Source organism: Sapajus apella, unplaced genomic scaffold, assembly GCF_009761245.1.
Source record: "Sapajus apella isolate SASKATOON/1434 unplaced genomic scaffold, GSC_monkey_1.0 scaffold149, whole genome shotgun sequence".
Lineage (NCBI taxonomy): Eukaryota > Metazoa > Chordata > Mammalia > Primates > Cebidae > Sapajus > Sapajus apella.
The window spans coordinates 1932749-1953716 of NW_022437089.1; the positions used below are offsets into that span (position 1 = coordinate 1932749).

At 39.0% G+C, this 20968-nt stretch overlaps 2 protein-coding genes and 1 pseudogene across 4 annotated transcripts in view; all 3 read right to left on the bottom strand.

The window, feature by feature from the left end:
* Window positions 1-7767: 7767 nt before the first annotated feature.
* On the bottom strand, window positions 7768-14047 carry RAB39B (RAB39B, member RAS oncogene family). The gene is made up of 2 exons (XM_032265336.1): window positions 13537-14047; window positions 7768-10747 (listed from the first exon to the last, which is right to left on the bottom strand). The coding sequence occupies exons 1-2, from the start codon at window positions 13749-13751 to the stop codon at window positions 10321-10323; spliced, it is 642 nt and encodes a 213-aa protein (XP_032121227.1). The 5' UTR covers window positions 13752-14047; the 3' UTR covers window positions 7768-10320.
* Window positions 14048-18441: 4394 nt separating this feature from the next.
* LOC116541184 lies at window positions 18442-19191 on the bottom strand (annotated as a pseudogene). The gene has a single exon (XR_004264742.1). The product of XR_004264742.1 is annotated as a spermidine synthase pseudogene (transcript).
* Window positions 19192-19456: 265 nt separating this feature from the next.
* The window catches only part of CLIC2 (chloride intracellular channel 2), a 45815-nt gene continuing 44303 nt past the window's right edge, over window positions 19457-20968 (bottom strand). The window contains exons 6-7 of one of the 2 annotated variants that reach the window (XR_004264743.1): window positions 19778-20031; window positions 19457-19713 (exon numbers count right to left, since the gene is read on the bottom strand). Coding sequence is in view for 1 of the 2 variants with exons in the window: in XM_032265160.1 (XP_032121051.1) it covers window positions 19870-20031 (162 nt within the window). In the remaining variant the exon portion in view is untranslated. Of the gene's footprint in view, window positions 20032-20968 lie in introns of both variants that reach the window. The other variant, XM_032265160.1, reaches the window with a different exon arrangement.

The following is a 20968-nucleotide window of genomic DNA, read 5'->3' on the forward strand; positions in this document are numbered from 1 at the left end:
AGGGCTTAAAACCCAGGTGATGGATTGATAGGTGCAGCAAACCACCAGGGCACAAGTATACCTATGTAACAAACCTGCATGTTCTGCACATGTATTCTGGAACTTAAAGTAAAATAAAAATAAAAAAAAGTTTTGGCTCTCATATTTAGGTACGTGATCTATTTTTATTTTTGTGTATGGTGTGAAGAGTTGAGGTTCATTTATTTGCATATGCATGTGCAATTCTTTCAGCAGTATTTGTTAAAAATATCATTTTCTCATTAAATTATTAACTACTTTGGCACCTTTGTAAAAATACATTGAGTAAAATTTGACTTGTGGATATGATGGAGGAAGCATGCATAATCCTGTCTCCCTCGCAGAGTACAGCCATAAAACCTAGGGAGAATGCATGGAACAGCTATTTGAAGACATGAAAAAGAAAATATCAGTAGGCTATCAGGAAAGAACAACTGAAATCGGAGTACCAATGAACCATTTTTTCCTCTAGTTTTCCTGCCACATAGCCCTTGACACAGCACAGCAGAGCAGGATAACTAAAGCCCAAGATTTCTGCCTAGGGCACCCAAAAGGGAATTTTCAGGAAGTGGAAAGTACCAGAGATGGAGGACAAGGAGAGGGACGAACTCCGGAAAGCAACCTCATAGCTGCAAAAGCTTGGATGTGTTCCTAACCAGTATATTAAAGAATAAGAAGTGAACAAAAGGGTAGACCTCTGCTCAGTTCCCAGATGGCCACTAGGTCGTGCACAAACACAGAAAAGATCTTGAGTGGCTTAGCAAAGGCTTTGAAAGGGTAACTGACATTGGAACTCAGCCCACAGAGGACAAGTTGGAACATGTGACTTGAATTTACTCAGGTTGATTGCCTGCTAAAGCAAATATATCAAAATCCTCCATAGGATTTAAGCGAGATGCAGAATCTCATAATATTCAAAATGTTCAGTGTGCCATAAAAAATTAGTTGGCATATGAAGAACCAGGGAAATATTCACACAAAAAAGGACAAAGTATGACTTTATGGAGATAACATTAAAAATCAATAAATTAGAATGCAGAGAAAGTAAAATTGATAAAACCAAGTGCTGGTTATTTGAAAATATTGATAAAAATAATAAAAAGGGAAAACACAAATATACAACACTACAAATGAGAGAGAGGTTTCTGTACACTATTACAGAAATTTTTACATTATGCTAAGTACAACTGTATGCCAATGCATTTGAAAATCTACATGACATAGATAATTTTCAAGGAAAACATAAATGACCAAATTTTACTCATGAGGATGTATGTGGTGTTTTTGTTTTGTTTTTTGTAGAGACAGGGTCTCACTACATTGCCCAGGCTGGTCTCTAAGTCCTGGCCTCAAGCCATCCTCCTGCCTTGGCCTTTCAAAGTGCTGAGATTACAGGTTTGAGCCACCATGCCCAGCCAGATGTGTGTGTTAATCTAGATAGGCTATGACATGCTGTGGTAGTCATTCGCAGTCCTGGTGGCTACATGTCCATTGTAGGTCAAGGGTTGCTCTGCTCCATGTTGACTTTACTCCTGAATCCAAGCTGATAGAAAAGCCTCTAGCTGGGACATTGCTAGTAACATGGCCAAACCTACATCATGAGAGGGAAATATAATCCTGTTTCAGGGAAGGGCAATATACATATGAGCAACAAAACAGTCAATATTGTGGTTGAAAATTGAATCTAACCATAACCGTGAAATAAATGGAAAGAATTGTTAAAGATCTATACCCCTTTCCACACGCACAAAAAAAGGAATGCTTGATCAAAAGCTCTTATGAGTGAATTATATCAAACCTTCCAGAAACAGACCACCCCCTTGTTATTTAAAATATTCTAGGATATAGACAAAGACAGATTTCTAATCATTTCATCATTTCATGAGGCAAGCATAACCATGATACCCAAACTTGACAGAAAGCACAAAAGATCAACATTTTCCAATGTGTTTTTCACTGAAATGTCTGTTAAGATGCTTCAGAAAGTGAGTTACTTTGTCATGTAAGTTGATGAGATGCTGTATAAAATAACCTCCCAATGGAGAGCCCCAATATACCATAGTATTCAGCAGTCCTACCGAATACTATTTTGCTTTGTTTAACCCACAATTTTCTGAATTTGTTTGCTTGTAGGTGCCCCCCTACACACACAGCTAGATTCCTTGTAATCCTCATGGAATACCTTTCTGGAAATGCTATTATGAACCAATCTGAAACATGAATTTAAATGCAAAGATCCTAAATAAAATGTTAGTAAATTAAATTAAGCAGTATTTTAAAAAACACCATGAACGAGTAGAGTTTATTCCAAGAATGTAAATAAATGTGGTTAAACAGAAACAGATTTACTAATATAATTAATTACGTTAATAGGTTAAGGGAAGAAAACCATTTGATTTCCTCAGTAGGTACGAGAAAGACATTTGAAAAAGTCAATATGCATTCTTTCTAAAAGCGCTTAGTAAAATAGTAATGCAGTGAAAAGTTCCATAGCCTATTAAAGATAATTTAAGGTCAAAATGCTAGAAGCATATAGCAGCAGGAAAAAGACAAATGTGCACACCACCACTGCAGTTATTCACCATTTTACTCTAAGATCTAGCCAGTGTAAAAAGACAATAAAAAGAAATGATGTACAAATATTAAAAGGAAGAGAGAACATTATCATTACTTATAGATTATAATGTCTGCCTGGAAAGCAGAGATCAACTGACTATTTGAGGTAATAAGACAGTTTAGTAAGGTGTCTGGTACAAGATATAAACCAATCCACAGATTTCCTACATGCTAGCAGTGATCAATCAGAACATATAATGAGAAAAAGAATCATTCCAATGATTAGCAGACATTATAAATTATCTAGGAATAAACAGAAAATGGCTACACTTACTATAAGAAGTTACTGATGAACATAAACTAAGGATTAAAATAATTGAATGATATATTCTTGGGCAAATATTGTAAAGACACTTGTTCCTGCCATATATCAGTGTCAGTAAATTAATGCAACTTCAATCAAAATCCCAATCTTACCTTAGGGGAAACTTGACATATCTTCAGGTTCTAATATATTGCATAAGAATAGTAAAGACAATTTTGAAGGGACGAAAACATATTACAGAGTTACTATAACTAAAACAATGTAGGCAGGAATAGAAAACTAGATTAATGAACTAAAAAGCTAAGTCCCAAATCAGACCCATGTATATATGACAATTTAATATTTGAAAAGGGTAGAATTTCCAATTATTGAAGGAACAATGGAGTATTCTACAGATGGTGGGGGGACAAATTGCCATTTGGGAAAAATAGTTGTTATTCCTCTCTCCACTTCCTATACCTAAGTCAATTCCTAATAATTTCTAGTTTTTGAGTGGGGAAGGCCTATCTCAACCCAATACTATTGCCAAAAAACATTAAGATAACATAAGTTACATGCCACAAAAATCAAAAGATACAAAATGTTATCCAATGGAAATTAAGTCTTTCTCACAGTTTGTCTTCCTAGATCATCAGCTCCTCAGTTATGAGAGAAAGACTGTTTTTAGTTTCTTGTAGACAACAGATTTAATCACCTATATATGAGAGACTTCTGTATTACCAACCACCAGAAAGTTGAAGTCAGAAAAACCTTAAAAAAATTCACAGCATATGTGATGAATAAAAAACTGATTTACCTATATAAGGAGATCATACTAATAAATAGGACTGCTTCAGCTGCAAACCACAGAAAACCAGTAGCCAAGATATGCACATTTAAAAATATTGATCTAATCAATTATATCAAAATTGTAAATGTATACATTCTTTGATTCATAAATTCTACTTCTAGGATTTTGACTTGAGGACATAATTAGTCAAATATACAAAGATATATATGCATCATAGAATTGCTTTATAACAGCAAAATTTACACATAACCTGAGGATTGATTGAATAAGTTGTATATCCATACAGTGAAATACTATTATATCAGGAGACTTTCAACTACAGGTGGAAAAAAATGTATAAACTAAAGTAGGATTTATTACTCATGTAATAAGGAATCTTAATATAGGGTGGCTCCAGGGTAGTTAAATCTTTAGCTTAATGACATTATCAAGGACCCAGTTTTCTTCTGTCTTGACTTTGTCATCTTTAGTATGTCAACTAACTCTTAATCACATTCAGCAAATATGTACAGGTACTTATTAACTGTAAAGTTATAATGATTAGCAAAGAGACACACATAGTCCCTGTCGTTGTGTATTTGCAGAGAATATACAATATGTGAAAAAGGTAATGGCATAGTATGTGCTACATGGTACCCTTTATGAAAAAGATTCATTTAGGTGCAGACATATTATAGTACCTAACCTTTTCTGAGTAAGATTATTATGTGATGTTCACCAAATGCCAGAGACTGTGCTATGTACTTTATATGGATTATCACATTTCATCATCACAACTCTATTAATCAAATACTGTTATTATCCAATTTTATATGTGTGTAAACTGAGACTCTGAGAAATTGAATCACACATTACTTGTGTCAGAATTTGAACTCATGTCTGTTTTATTCCAAAATCCATACTCTTAACCATTATATTAAACAACCTTTAGAAAAGTGAAATAAAAATACATAGAAAGAAATAGGCCGAGCTTTTAACAGTCATTTTCTTTAGGAACTTATGGTTGAATGCTGTTGGCTCCAAGAGCCAGGAAAAAGGGGGAAAAAAACAAAATCATAGGGTACATTGGGGACTGGTTGATTGCCTAAAACGTCCTAAAGACGTTTAAAACAGGGCTCATAGGGAGAGTGAGCAACCAGAGCTTATAATCAGAATTCAGAGGCTGTATAAAATTTGGCAATGCTTCAGGATAGGGACGTGTGTATTTTACTGATATAAAGTAAGAGTCAAGGTCATTGGATTAAAGTAGAGCAAGAAAACATTTATTCAAGTATTTATAGATTATTCAAGCACCGAACTATGCTACAAGTTGGAGAAATACTGGTGAACTTGATGAGTAAGATTATTCAGGGCCTTGTAACCATGCTAAGATATGTAGGGTTTATTTGGATTTTGTTCTAAATGCAACAAGAAACCATCAGTGGATTTTAAACAGAGGAATTACTTGATCTGACTAATGTGAAAAGATCACTGGCTGTTATGTTGAGAATGTATCATGGGAGTGGGAACAAGAAGTAGGGAGACTAGTTAGGAAGATAATGAAGTAGGTCAGGTAAGAGTTGATAGTTACTTGGACAAAGGTGATATCAATGGAGATGGACAAAAATGACAGACGTATATATATTTGAGACAGGGTCTTGCTCTTTCACCCAGGTCAGAGTGCAGTGGTGTGATCAAGGCTCACTGAAGTGATCTTCCCACCTCAGCCTCCCTTGTAGTTGGGACTACAGGCATGTGCTACCGTGTTGGACTATTTTTTTTTTTTTTTAGTAGAGGTGGGGTATCACTAAATATATTGTCCAGGCTCAGACATATATTTTGAAGTTAGAGTTGACAGTGCTGGATGATGGATTTGATATGAGAAGTGAGGAGAGTGAGCAATTAAGAATAACTCCTAATTTCTGTGAATGGTGGTGTCACTTATAGAGATGAAGATTTGGGTGGATGGAGCACATTTTGATAGACATTGATTTTAATATTGGATATGTTGAGTTTGAGAAATTTGTTGGCTGTGTTTAGTAGGCAAGTTGGCTGTATTGGTATAACTCTCAGAAGAGTGAGCTAGAGTTCCTGATTTTGGAATCAACAATGCCAAGATGGTAACTGAAGTCACGAGAATAGGTATGATTGTCCAGGGAGAGGAGAGGATAGAGAGAAGGGAGTTAGTTCTGTGACAGAACTGAGAACACCAAGTTCCTGAGAGACTTGATACAGGCAGCAATCATTCCACTAACACTATGCTGGCAAAGTCCACTCATGACTTCCTGTTCCCTCAAATCCTAAGGATTCATTTTAGTTTGTATCTTTCTGAATGCACTGCTGCATTTTGATATTACTGTTCACACCATCCTGTAAAACTGTACTCTCCAGAATTTCATTGTCTCCCTGTAAGTTTCCTTTCCTTTTTCTGTGTGCCCTAAACTTTAATGTTACCCAGGGAAGACTAAAGAGTAAGACCCTAGGTTGAGCTATCATCAATGACTTCTGGAGCCACGTCTTCCCTAGGATGAGGAAACTGCTTGCAACTCTTGGAAGCTCCACAACCTGATGAAGGTGAGAAAACAATCCATGCAGTTATCTCAGGAAAAAGAATTCCAGACAGAGGGAAAAGCAAATACAAAGTCCCTGAGGTAGGAATGTTCTTGGTGTGTTTGAAGAACAGGAAAGGAACCCACATAACTGGAGTAAAATAAAGAGGGTTAGCAGTAGGAAATGAGGTTACAGAAGTGATAAGATGGAGATGGAATTTATTTCCAAGGGTTCTTTTGCAGGCCATTGGAAGGACTTTGGGTTTTAAGCTGAGTAAAACGTATAACCACTGGAGAATTATGAGTAGATGATTGCTTATAATTAATGTTTTATCAGGCTCCTTCTAGCTGCTGTGTGGAGAATAGACTGCAAGTATGGCAGGGGTGGGAAAGGGGAGATGACAAGAGTGGTAGCAGGGAGACCAGCTATCACAATAACTCAGACAAGTGATAGTGGACAGCACCAGTGAGTTAGCATTGAGAATGGTGAAAAGCTGTCATATTCTGGTTATACTTTTAAGGTAGAGCTAGCATAGTTTCCCGATAGATCAGATGTGGACTACGAAAGAAAGGAGTCAAGGATGACACCAGATTTTTGGCAAAGGTAGATGAAAGGACAAAGTTGCCTTTTACTGAGAAGGGGAAGACTATGAGAGGGACATATTTGGGGAGGAAGATTAAGAGCCTGATTTGGGACCTGTTAAATTTGTGATGCCTGATAGACATTCAAGTGGGGATGTCAGGTAAGGAGTTGGTTATAAGGGTCTGAAGTCCATGGGAAAGAGACAAATTGAAGATAAAAATTCAGGACTCATTGGCTTATAGATTTAATATATAGTCATGGGACTGAATGAAGCCAACAAGAGAATTAATATAAATAAAAAAAAGATGACCAAGCCCTGGGGAGCATTTGAAGGGGAAGAAGGTGTTACATTGTTGTTTTTTCCTTTCTTCTTTCCTTCTTCTCCCCTTCCCTCCCTTCCATTCCCTCTTAACTATAAGTGATAAATCTGTATAGAATTTAACCTACTTATGCCCAGACTCAGAATCCATTATCTTTTTCTTTTTTTTACCCTCCTGACATGTGTACTATCAATCTTGGGAAAAGTGCTTAACTATTGTGTTCCTTGTGTTCCTATGTCAGTGCTACATTGTAAGTTATCCTGGCATAAAAAGCATGCTGTAGTAGGATTTGAAGAAGCTGAGGCAATTTAGCCTGGAAAAAAGAAGACTTTCCAGGGAACATAATAGTTGTAATCAACTACCTGGCAACAGAATTAAGATTCTTGATTAAAAATCACCACGATGAAGATTTAGGCTTGACAGAGCCAACTTTTCTCGAACTGGCATAGGCTCACCAGGAAGTAGTGAGGTCCCAGTGAAGACTGATCCAATGGTCAGATAACTTTCAAAATTCATGTTCTCTGGCTTTGAGATAATGGTGAATACTATCGTGTATGGTATATGTCACACCTTATTGATATCCTTGGTAGTAGTTGCTACACTGTAGTAACAGATTCTGGAAATAGCTATAACACACACTTGGAATCTCACAGTCACGTAATCAATCATTTTACTAAATACAAGCATATTTTCATTCACATACAGCTAAATAAAGCATTTTTCACATTTCATTACAGTGCACAACAAAGTGAGGAAAAGTATACAGTACATTTTATTCTGAAATATGAGACAATCTAATCCAACATGCAGTTGTGGTCTTTGTTACAAGTTAGTTTATCTTTTCTTTACCTATGTAGTAAAATAGCTTCTAAAGCTTTATCCTTAGTATATTAACACCTGATTTTTCACACTTATTTTCTAAAACCCACTTATTGCAGTAACAACGGTACTGAATTCTACTAAAATGATTTTTAAATTTTCTAGAACATATTTAAGCAATTAACCTCAGCCACCTCTACTGGATTTATGCTGAATATTTTTAAACCTGCCAAAAAATGCCAGGAGTGGGAATAGTATACATATAATCAATTTTAGTCAAGAAAATTGTAGAGAAGTTTTGTTTCTTTTTTTGAACTGACAGAATCCACTCAACTCTCATTTACCCACTGGATAATCTTCCTTTCAGAATCTTCTGAACATAATTAAGTATAGCAGTTAATGAAATTTTGTGTTAATCCAATTTTCCATGTTTTGTTTGTCTTTTAAAACCATGAAGGTGGCAATTTAATTACCCCACCTAAGTCAGCTCTTGTGAAATAAATATAGAGAAGATGATCAGTTCACTGGTAGTTGATGATGGGAATTGATCCAAAGTGGTTTTCTCATCCAACTTGGGGCACAGGTGGCAGAATAGTCTTCCATCATTTTCATTATTTGGCTTCTTTATTCTGGCTGAAGCAAATTCCCAAACTTTCAGATTCAGTCACATTTATCCTAAAGTTCAATATTTATCTCAAAGTGATTTGCCATTCTTAGGCCTTCCTATCACAATGAATATGAGAAAACTGACTCAAATCAGAATAGTTTCTTTTTAATTGTGAAAAGTATGGCTTTTGCCTAGCTGAACTGGCTACAATCCAAAAAGTAATTTAAAGCATCACCTCTCTTCAACAAAATAATGGAAACTTCAAGCCAGCCATTCCAATTTGCTGATGCAGTTAGCTGTTTGTTCACCTGAGAATTAAAGGCTGACTCTCTTGGGTAGACAGGAACTCAGTGTACCTATATGGCAGACAGGTGGCCAAGGTCATTGTGGTTTGAGTATTTTATCCCTATCCCACTCCCCATTGCTGTATGCGGTTCCTTTCAATAAAAATCCACTGTGTCTCAGTGATAAGAACACTTATAGACCACAGAGTTCTAATGTGTTTTTAGTTGTGCAATTATTCACTTGTTTAAAGCCCTCTTGTCAATAATACCTGAATGGGCTTTACCTTTGATTCCTTCCCATGTTCCCTCAGGATTATAGCTAAGTTGTAATCAATAAGGAAAACATATCCTAACATGTAGAGAACATTTATTTACAGTCATACCTCTTCCCAAGTAAACAAATTAATAATCATTTATTTATCTGACAGCAGTATGATGCAGTGAAAAGAGCTAGGAGTCACAAGTCCTTGACCTTGGCCAAGTGATTCTCATGGCTCTTAGTTTACTATTCTGTAAAATGGGGCAAAAACCTCATCTGCCTGTTATGATGATCAAATAAGTAGCTCAAGTAACTGTAAGCTGTTGTAAGGGTTACAGTGCCTCCTGTTCAGCAGGAGAGAGTGCCTCAGCGCTCTTTTCAGAGGCAGTCCCTGTGTTGTCATTGTCAGGTGCCTGAAGAAGCAAGCAGACTGTTTACTTCCAGATTGCAGGTGCCAATGCAGTGAAACCCCAGGCATGGTCAGAGGAAAAAAGGGGGTATGGCATGTGGGTTATAGTGTCTCTTCCCTACTTATAGGGTAATTTGCATGGGACCATTTGTTTCATACAGCTGGTAATTCTATCACGAGGGTGTTCATTTTCTCAAATGTGCTAATAACTGTGAGTAGAAAGCATTTCTTTTCATATTCACATAATTTTTACTTGAACACCAGACCTTTTGGTCTGTGTTCCTCATTTTACAGATAAGTTGTTAGAAGATAATTGGTACCTTTTGACCAAACCCAGCAAAAACCTTTGGTGCAGGGTATTCTCACTGAATAAGTAGACCTCATAGTCTTTGTTTAGCTATGCTAAATGTCCCCAGTGTGATACTCTTTTCCCCTTTACATATTTCTTTATGTTCTTGGCCTGTAAGTGAGCTAAAATGCCAAGGAATAGTTGTCCTGTCTGTAGGTATGTTTTCCTGGGACTTAGCTTCCTAAACCCCAGGCCCTTAACATTTGGTCCACAAAGGGCTCATGGAGCAGCCACTGCCCAGCCTGGGTCACAAAACAGTGCCTGGCCTGGCCCATGTCAACAATTCAGTCTCTTGGTCACAGCACTCAGGCACCCCCATCCACCCGCACACGAGTCTGTCAGAGTCCCCCTGAGAAGGAGGCTCACTTGGTATCCAAACGGAGGTTGAGTTCTCATCAGTTACACAAAGACTATTTATTTCTCTTACTTTTCAGTTCAAGTAGGAGAGCATGTTTTGGAAATAAAAGAGCTGACTAGCACAAACATCTCCTCTCTGATTTGACAACCTCCTCAGAAGAGTGAACCACATTTGGTACAAATCCACTCTTCACCCCTTCCCAGCCCTCCTGAATTGTAATCTCCCCCCTTTTAACCAGCTCATATATGTCTCTTGTCAGGTCTGTGAAGGCTTTCTCCACATTAATGGCATCTCGGGCTGACGTTTCAATGTACTTCATGCCGTATGCAGCAGCCAGTTTCTCGGCCTCGTGGCGAGTCACTTGCCTCTGTGTATCCAGGTCACACTTGTGACCCACCAGAACAAATACAATTTGGTAGGGCTGAACGTGTACTTTGGTCTCTTCTAACCACTCATGGACATTCTGGAAGGACCTGCGGTTGGTAATGTCAAATAAGAGAAGACCACCTACTGAGTTCCTGTAGTAGGCGCGAGTGATGGATCTAAAACACAAGAAAGAAGTAAAGAATAAAGGCCATGCCCAAACTTCTGCATGTCAATGAACTCGGTGTATTCAAGTGTTCCTGGTTATTGACACAGTCCTTCAAAAAAATGATTTTTTTTTTAAACAAGGGAACACAAATGCATTCCATAATAATACTGATATGTGACTTTTGAATCGGGCAAAACTTTGGGATGGGCATCTTTTAGAAAGGAATACTCATGAACTTTTAGGCATTTTCCCTGGATTCAGCACTGGAGAATGACCCTGGGACATGACTTAGTTCTATTTTTTGTCTTCAGGTAAAACTACAACTAACTCTCCCACCTCCCAAATCTGAATAACTGACAGAGGCTTCCTTTTCTGCAAAATATACTGAAGTCACAGTGTTACCATGAGGCAAAATGAAACAATGGACATTAAAGTATTCTGTGATGTGGAGAGTTCATTATAAATGCTAGTAGTTGAAACAGGATTTTTAAAACATAGAAATGAATTTATGATAGTTAACAAAATATTTAAAGTAGATATCTTGCTATATACTCCATTTTTTTCATTTATCATTACCATGTTTTTCTCTATTATTATTATTATTAATTATTATTATTATTAGCTAAGAGGGGTCCTCAATCTCTTCTGTGAGGAGAAACACAATTTTATTTTTTATTTTCCAGGCCTGTGGGAATGCGAAAAAGAGAGACAGTGAAGGGTTCAGGCAAAGTGCCTCTCAGCCCTATTTCCTGACACATTTCAGAGAGGCCGACTCAGGAGCCATCAGAAGAAACTTCACATGTTTTAACTTCTGGACTTGAGGAGCCTCATTATAAATATACATTATGGCACTTTGCTTACAGTGTAGTAAAGCTTATTACAGGGTGTACACCTATTTGTCTCTGCAATCACTTGCTTTAGACTACTGTGATGTTTTGATCTATGTCTATTTTTAGGTTTTCTGTCTCTACTGATAAAGAAGATAGACAATGAAATACTCAATAGCTTAGGGAAAATGGCCCAATGTTAACAGAACAAGCATTGTCCAGGGACCTACAGTTCAAGCTAGATGATGGTAAAAGTAAAACTTAGAAATGAGTTTTAAGTCTCCAGAATCAGGTAAATCAGCACTGGGTATTGAAAGCATTTCTTGTCCCTTAGGTTTGACGTGAACAAACAAAGGTTTTGATTTGTGAAAACCTTGAATCAAGAAATCAATAAGCAAGCTGTAGATCACTGTCAAACCTCTGGAATATGTTATTACAGTAATTGTTTGTGAGTACTTAGCAAAGAAAATGACAAAGGCCTTTCTAAGCATGGACATCAGGCTACATAAAACTCAAATTCTTCCCCAAATTAAAAAAGTCTTAAATAATGTGAAAAGACAAATGATAAACTAGGAGTATATCTTACAACATACACGACAGGAAAGGGTTAATATTCTTAATCTATAAAGAACTCTTACAAGTCCATATTGCCCAATAGATAATAAGAAGTGGATATGAACAGGCTGTTCATAGAGAAAGAAATTCTAACAAACACATAAAAGATACCTTTCTTTGCTTAGGAGAAATGCAATCACAAGTTCAAAGTGAACCTGTACAAGGATATTTGCCACAGTGTTGTTTGTGGAAGTGGGGAGCTGGAACAACTTAAGTTTGTAATTACTTCTTCTCCTTACCCCTCTTCAATTACCCAACCAGTGTCTTGTATGCTTAATTAGTTTTCAATAGGTAAATGAATAAATGATCATAAACATGAGCTATTGAGTTTTCTTGATCTGGTTCCTGCTGCTCTACTTGACTTTAGTTCAAATTGTTCTCTGCAAAGTTTTCTGTGTACACTCTGCTCCCTCTCACTTCTGTCTTTATTCATGCTGTTTCCTATCCCTGGGCGTTTCCTGTCTTTGCTTGGGCACTCATACTCATCCTGTTTCATCTTCTTCAGTTAACCTTTCCTCCTCTGTGTTCGTACATATAATAACAAATAATACATGCTACAAAAGAAAAGCAAAGGGTTGTGAGCGAAAATAAATATATTCATTGATTATTCAATGAATTGATTGATTGAAATTAAACATATTCTTTATGTGCCAAGTGTTAACAGTAGGGAGTGGGCATACAAAGATGAGCAAGATAAGCTTTTGTAATTGCTGATTATCTATTTCCCTCAACTATGTTAGCACAGAAGTTCCAAGAATTAAGGGGCTTTGTGTGTTTTGATTACATGGCATCCCCTTGTGTGAGTTTCCTCACACTGTTACCCCAGAAACAAGCCCAGAGCATGGCACATAGTAGATAATCACTGAATGTGTGCTGGTTGCAAGAAGGAATCAACCAATTCATCGTAACTATTTCCTTTATGTTAGAACATATGTTAGCATATATATGTGCACACACAGATATAGGAATAAAACATAATACACGTGTATTTATGTATCTAAATCTCTGTCAGTTATGTTAGGATGACCTGGGAACATTTAAAAAAGTATATAACATAGGGACTGAGATTGATGAATTACAGATACAGAGATCAATTCCATCTAATTTATTAGCCACCAAGGGGCGGGTTGGTGGAGTTGTGGTGCATGCAATATGTATTATTGACTGGCCTTCCCTGCCAGGGAGCTTCATTGAACGGAACTCCCAGTTAGCCGAAGGTGGGCTTTGGCAGAATCCCCTAAGACCCTTGGAGTTGCCCTCTTGGACCGCGAGTAGGACCAATGAGTCCTCTCTCCCCAGGGGTTGTGCAAACCCCGAAGACCCTCCCATTGCTTGCGGGCCCGGACTGCGCTCCCACCTGAACCTCTCTTGACCCGCGGTATCCCAGATCTGGAGCTTGATGCGTTTTCCCGGCTCGATCTCCACCAAGCGGGAGAAAAAATCCACCCCCACGGTGGGGTCAGAAACCTGGGCAAAGCGACCCTCGGTGAAGCGGCGGATCAGGCAGGACTTGCCCACTGTGGAATCCCCGATGACAATGAGCCGGAACTGGTACAGCCAGATGGCCTCCATGGCCGCGGCTGGGCAGGTCTCCTTGGCCCGGACCACGGACGGCGGGAGGGGGCGCGCCGCCGACGCCTCAGAGAGCGCGGCTCGGCCGGATCTAGCTCTGCCGCGAGCGCATCGCTGGCCTGGGAGCCCGAAGTCGGGTAGGCCCAGGCGCTCGGAGAGCGGAGGGATGGATGCTGCGCTCGCAAAGGTGATGAAATGGCAGCAGCATCAGCACCACGCACTCTGACTCATCACTGACAACCGGGTTACTGTAATCCCGCGCGTAGACGCGACGCTGGGGCCGCCGCACTGTCTCTAAGAGGAGCGCACACAAAATGGCTGCAAAATTAGCGCTTTCCCTGCCTTTCTAATTACCCCGCCCACCCTTTGATGACTAAAAATGTTCCCTATCGTTCAAACTGCAAATGTCATACCTTTTTATTGAAACTAGCAAAGCAATACAAAACTGTACGCAAAAAAGGGAAGGTACATAATTATATATTAGTCTACATGTGTTTCCATGCTCACATAAACACACAGATTTTTAAAAAAATTATTTATTATACTTTAAGTTCTGGGGTACATGTGCACATAGTACAGGTTTGTTACGTATGTATATACACACCATGGTGGTGGTTTGCTGCATCCATCGCCCCGTCATCTCCATGAGGTATTTTTCCTAATGCTATCCCTCCCCAATTCCCCCATCCCCTGCTATTCCTTCCCTAGCCCCCCACTGCCGAGGCCCCAGTGTGTGATGTTCCCCTCCCTGTGTCCGTGAAACACATGAATACTACATGTGTTTGTATTCCTATATACATTTACTGCTGTTTGTTTTTACATAAGTTAAACCAGGGCCTTACTTTCAATTAATAATTGCTTTTTGCAATTAGTAAACCATCATAAACACCTTTCAATTTCCCCTTTGTCGTAACAATGCTTCAATAAAGATTCTTTAAAGTGTAGCCACACATATTTTATTTCTATGAGCTAGAGTCTTTTTTTTTTGGAGGGGGGGCCGCGATGAGAGGGAGATCAAATGTTAAAATATTACAGTTTATAAATAGGCATATGCCAAACCATGAATAACCACAGATTAATAAGTCACTTTTAGAAGCAATTTTGAAATAATTCAAGATATAGTTATTGTAATTATTTAATTGTCATAAATTTCTCAAGTTCTCTAGGGCTTTTTTCCTATTCTCTATACCATTTTATTTTTTTTCATGTGTTTTTTTTTTTTTGCATCTTAGGTTTTGGGGTACATGTGAAGAACATGCAAGATGGTTGCATAGGTACACACGTGGCAGTGTGATTTGCTGCCTTCCTCCCCATCACCTACATCTGGCATCTCTCCTCTTGCTATCTCTCCCCAACTCCCCACTCCCCACCGTCCTTCCCCTATTTCCCCCCAACTGACCTCCCTGTGTCCATGTGTTCTCATTGTTCAACACCCACCTATAAGTAAGAACATGCGGTGTTTGATCTTCTGATCTTCTGTCAGTTTGCTGAGAATCATGGTTTCCAGGTTCATTCATGTCCCTACAGAGGACACGAACTCATCGTTTCTGATGGCTGCATAATATTCCATGTTGTATATGTGCCACATTTTCCCTGTCCAGTCTATCATCGATGGGCATTTGGGTTGGTTCCAGGTCTTTGCTATTGTAAACAGTGCTGCAATGAACATTCGTGTGCACGTGTCCTTATGCTAGAATGATTTATAATCCTTTGGATATATACCCAGTAATGGGATTGCTGGGTCAAATGGAATTTCTATTTCTAGGTCCTTGAGGAATCGCCACACTGTCTTCCACAATGGTTGAACTAATTTACACTCCCACCAACAGTGTAAAAGTGTTCCTATTTCTCCACACCCTCTCCATTATCTGTTGTCTCCAGATTTTTTAATGATTGCCATTCTAACTGGCGTGAGATGGTATCTCAATGTAGTTTTGATTTGCATTTCTCTAATGACCAGTAATGATGAGCATTTTTTCATATGTTTGTTGGCCTCATGTATGTCGTCTTTTGAAAAGTATCTGTTCATATCATTGGCCCACTTTTGAATGGGCTTGTTAGTTCTTTTCTTGTAAATCTGTTTTAGTTCTTTGTAGATTCTGGATATCAGCCCTTTGTCTGATGGGTAAACTGCAAAAAATTTTTCCCATTCTGTTGGTTGCCGATTCACTCTAATGACTATTTCTTTTGCTGTGCAGAAGCTGTGGAGTTTCATTAGGTCCCATTTGTCTATTTTGGCTTTTGTTGTCAATGCTTTTGGTGTTTTGGTCATGAAGTCCTTGCCTGTGCCTATGTCCTGAATGGTTTTGCCTAGATTTTCTTCTAGGGTTTTTATGGTGTTAGGTCTTATGTTTAAGTCTTTAATCCATCTGCAGTTAATTTTAGTGTAAGGTGTCAGGAAGGGGTCCAGTTTCTGTTTTCTGCACATGGCTAGCCAGTTTTACCAACACTATTTATTAAACAGGGAATCCTTTCCCCATTGCTTGTTTTTGTCTGGTTTGTCAAAGATCAGATGGTTGTAGATATGTTGTGTTGCCTCCGAGACCTCTGTTCTGTTCCATTGGTCTATATCTCTGTTTTGGTACCAGTACCATGCTGTTTTGATTACTGTAGGCTTGTGGTATAGTTTGAAGTCCGGTAGTGTGATGCCTCCCGCTTTGTTCTTTTTGCTTAGAATTGACTTGGCTATGCGGGCTCTCTTTTGGTTCCCTATGAAGGTTAAGGTGTTTTTTGCCAGTTCTGTGAAGAAGGTCATTGGTAGCTTGATGGGAATAGTGTTGAATCTGTAAATTACTTTCGGCAGTATGACCATTTTCACGATATTGATTCTTCCTAACCATGAACATGGAATGTTTCTCCATGTGTTTGTGTCCTCTCTTATTTCGTTGAGCAGTGGCTTGTAGTTCTCCTTGAAGAGGTCCTTTACGTTCCTTGTTAGTTGTATTCCTAGGTATTTTATTCTCTTTGTGGCAATTGTGAATGGCAGTTCGTTCTTGATTTGGCTCTCTTTAAGTCTGTTATTGGTGTATAGGAATGCATGTGATTTTTGCACATTGATTTTGTATCCTGAGACTTTGCTGAAGTTGCTTATCAGTTTCAGGAGATTTTGGGCTGAGACGATGGGGTCTTCTAGATATACAATCATGTCATCTGCAAATAGAGTCAATTTGACTTCCTCATTTCCTATTTGAATACGCTTTACTTCTTTTTCTTGCCTGATTGCTCTGCCTAGAACTTCCAGTACTATATTGAATAGGAGTGGTGAGAGAGGACATCCTTGTCTAGTGCCAGATTTCAAGGGGAATGCTTCCAGTTTTTGCCCATTCAGTATGATATTGGCTGTTGGTTTGTCATAAATAGCTTTTATTATTTTGAGATACGTTCCATCGATACCTAGCTTATTGAGGGTTTTTAGCATAAAGGGCTGTTGAATTTTGTCAAAGGCCTTCTCTGCATCAATTGAGATAATCATGTGGTTTTTGTCTTTGGTTCTGTTTATATGGTGAATTACGTTTATAGACTTGCGTATGTTGAACCAGCCTTGCATCCCCGGGATGAAGCCTACTTGATCATGGTGGATAAGCTTTTTGATGTGCTGTTGCAATCGGCTTGTCAGTATTTTATTGAAGATTTTTGCATCTATGTTCATCATGGATATTGGCCTGAAGTTTTCTTTTCTTATTGAGTCTCTGCCGGGTTTTGGAATCAGGATGATGTTGGTCTCATAAAATGATTTGGGAAGGATTCCCTCTTTTTGTATTGTTTGGAATAGTTTCAGAAGGAATGGTACCAGCTCCTCTTTGTATGTCTGGTAGAATTCGGCTGTGAACCCGTCTGGACCTGGACTTTTTTTGGGCGGTAAGCTCTTAATTGCTTCCTCAACTTCAGACCTTGTTATGGGTCTGTTCAGGGTTTTGGCTTCTTCCTGGTTTAGGCTTGGGAGGAGGCAAGTGTCCAGGAATTTATCCATTTATTCCAGGTTTATTAGTTTATGTGCATAGAGTTGTTTTTAATAATCTCTGATGATGGTTTGAATTTCTGTGGAATCTGTGGTGATAGCCCCTTCATCGTTTTTTATTGCATCAATTTTTTTTTATTATTAATCTGGCTAGTGGTCTATTTTGTTGATCTTTTCAAAAAACCAGCTCCTGGATTTATTAGTTTTTTGAAGGGTTTTTTGTGTCTCTATCTCCTTCAGTTTTGCTCTGATCTTAGCTATTTCTTGTCTTCTGCTAGACTTTGAGTTTTTTTGATCTTGCTCCTCTAGCTCTTTCAATTTTGATGATAGGGTGTCAATTTTTGATCTCTCCTTGCTTCTCATGTGGGCACTTATTGCTATATATTTTCCTCTAGAGACTGCTTTAAATGTGTCCCAGAGATTCTGGTATGTTTTGTCTTCATTCTCGTTTGTTTCGAAGAACATCTTTATTCTGTCTTCATTTCATTGTTTATCCAGTCAACATTCAAGAGCAAGTTATTCAGTTTCCATGAAGCTGTGCGGTTCTGGGTTAGTTTTTGAATTCTGAGTTCTAACTTGATTGCACTGTGGTCTGAGAGACTGTTTGTTATGATTTCCGTTCTTTTGCATTTGCTGAGGAGTGATTTACTCCCAATTATGTGGTCAATTTTAGAGTAGATATGATGTGGTGCTGAGAAGAATGTATATTCTGTGGATTTGGGGTGGAGACTTCTGTAAATGTCTATATCTCCTTGATGAGGTCCAGGTGCAGCCACTGGCACTCACCCTGGCAGCAGAGGACGCCATGTTCTTTGAGGGCCGTCTTCATGAGCTGGTAATAGGACTCTTTGAAGAGACTTTCGGTGGGGCCCATGGGGTCTGAGGAGTCAGTGATGATCACATCAAAGGCGTCCTGATTCTGTTTCATGAACTCAAAACCATCACCCACGTGTAGGGTCAGCTTCGAGCTAGAATAGCCAATGGCCATCCCTGGCAGGAACTTCTTGGAGATTTGGATGACATCCTCGTGGATCTCACACTGGACCACGGACTCCATGGAGGGGTGCTTCACCACCTCGCGCAGGAAGCCTCCGTCTCCGCCCCCGATGATCAGCACCTTTCGCGGGTTGGGGTGGCTGCAGAGAGGCAGGTTGATTATCTTGTGGTAGGAGAACTCATCCCTCTCTGTGCATTGGATGACACCGTCCAACACCAGCACGTTGCCATAGGTCTTACTGCGGAAGACTAGGATGTCCTGGTAGCGCGATCGCCGGTGGTGGAGCAGCTGCTCCACCTGCAGTGACAGGGCCTGGCCAGGCCACAGGCTGCAGGTCTCGCAGAACCAGCCCTCGCGGATGGCAGTGGGGCCGGAGGCGGCTGGGCTGTCGGGGCCGGACTCCATGGCGGGTGGGCGGGCAGCGTGGGGCGCCGGCCCGGGACTGCAGGCCGCACGGAGCCGCAGCACAATGGGACCAGCTCCGCCCGCCGCCCGCGCCGCAACCTAACCTGGGAGCCGAACTTATCTTTTTTTATGGCTGCATAGTATTCCATGGTGTATATGTGCCACATTTTCTTTATCCAGTCTATCATTGATGGGCTAGATAACCATTTGGGTTTGTTCCAAGTCTTTGCTATTGTGAACAGTGCTTCAATAAACATACGAATAATCATTCTTTCAGAATTTGCCTCTCTGATATGCTCACTCTTTGAATTTATTATTTATATCAGAAATAAACTAATGTATATATTAAACTAATAAAAATGTGAAATTATTTAATGATTTATATGGAAATGTTTCTAAGGAACAGGGTGAAATTGTTACCTCTACTTATGACATTTATAACTACAGACATCTGTTTAGCTTATACATATGCATTCCAGGAATTCAAGCAAAAGACAAAAGATTGTGATGCTTTCCATGTCATTCAGGATTGCAGTGGCTTGTCCTATGGATAAAGAAAATTAAGTAAAAGTATGAAGACCTATAAAATACACAGGGGACAGATTGTTTACGGCTAACAGAAAATACAGAGTTCCTTTTCATAAGAGAGTTGGATAGAAGAAGCAGTATTTTTCATATTCTTATTGGCAAACCCTTTCTAATGTGTCAATAAGCAAAATCTGATCACAAACACAGCCTTTTCTCCTGTAAGAGCTATCCTAACTCTTCTGTTTAGCCACATTTGCATAAGTATTTTCAATTTCTTTGTCTTCAGGACACGTGTGGGTAAATTCTTCACGGGCATAGGCATTGTGGAGATAACGCCAGACTCCTGAGAATTCTGCTGGAATGTCAAAGTCGCGATATTTCTTGGCAGCAACCTAGAATTTTGCAAAAAAAAAAAAAAAAAAGGAAAAAGAAGTTGGTAGTAAAAGGCACCAGTAACATGCCTACTATGTAGAAATATATCTTAGAAGTCAGGATTATCAAAAGCATCTTATTGACACAAAAAGTACCATAAAATAAACTACGAAGTAGACTTGAATCTTGGACTATTTTGATGTTTTGCCTACAAACGTTGACAAAGCCATAGCTTACAATCATGTTTATACTGATTCTGTATTTAATTATGACTATATTTATTTATTTATTTATTTATTTTTATTTATTATTTTTTTGAGAAGGAGTTTCACTCATGTTACCCAGGCTGGAGTGCAATGGCGCAATCTTGGCTCACCGCAACCTCCGCCTCCTGGGTTCAGGCAATTCTCCTGCCTCAGCCTCCTGAGTAGCTGGGATTACAGGCACGCACCACCATGCCCAGCTAATTTTTTGTATTTTTAGTAGAGACGGGGTTTCACCATGTTGGCCAGGATGGTCTCGATCTCTTGACCTCGTGATCCACCCGCCTCGGCCTCCCAAAGTGCTGGGATTACAGGCTTGAGCCACTGCGCCCGGCCCATTTATGACTATATTTAGAAGAAGGAAGCAAAGAAAATGAGCACATATCCACCACCATTAGCCTAAGAGTTTATTTAAAGTCCTATATCTTATTTCTTTATGTATCCACTGTGTTTGGCATAGAACTCAGAGAGTAAATTCTGTGTAAGTCTGTTCAATATATATTTGTTAAATTTATGATAAATTCATCATAATATTAATAGCCTACATTGGTTATCCCCTATTACGATCCAGACACTGTTCCAAGCATTTTAAATGCTTTAATTTGTTTAATTCTCTTAACAATTCTGTAAAATGGGTAATATTATTCTTATTTTATAGACAAGACAGTGGAAAACACCTTCTGATTTAGAAAGA

Excerpts from the sequence above, each read along its gene's own strand:
- RAB39B (XM_032265336.1), bottom strand. The coding sequence starts at position 13,751 with ATGGAGGCCATCTGGCTGTACCAGTTCCGGCTCATTGTCATCGGGGAT. Across the intron at positions 10,748-13,536 it reads GCGGGTCAAGAGAGGTTCAG|ATCCATCACTCGCGCCTACT; the intron begins GTGGGAGCGCAG and ends CTTGTGTTTTAG.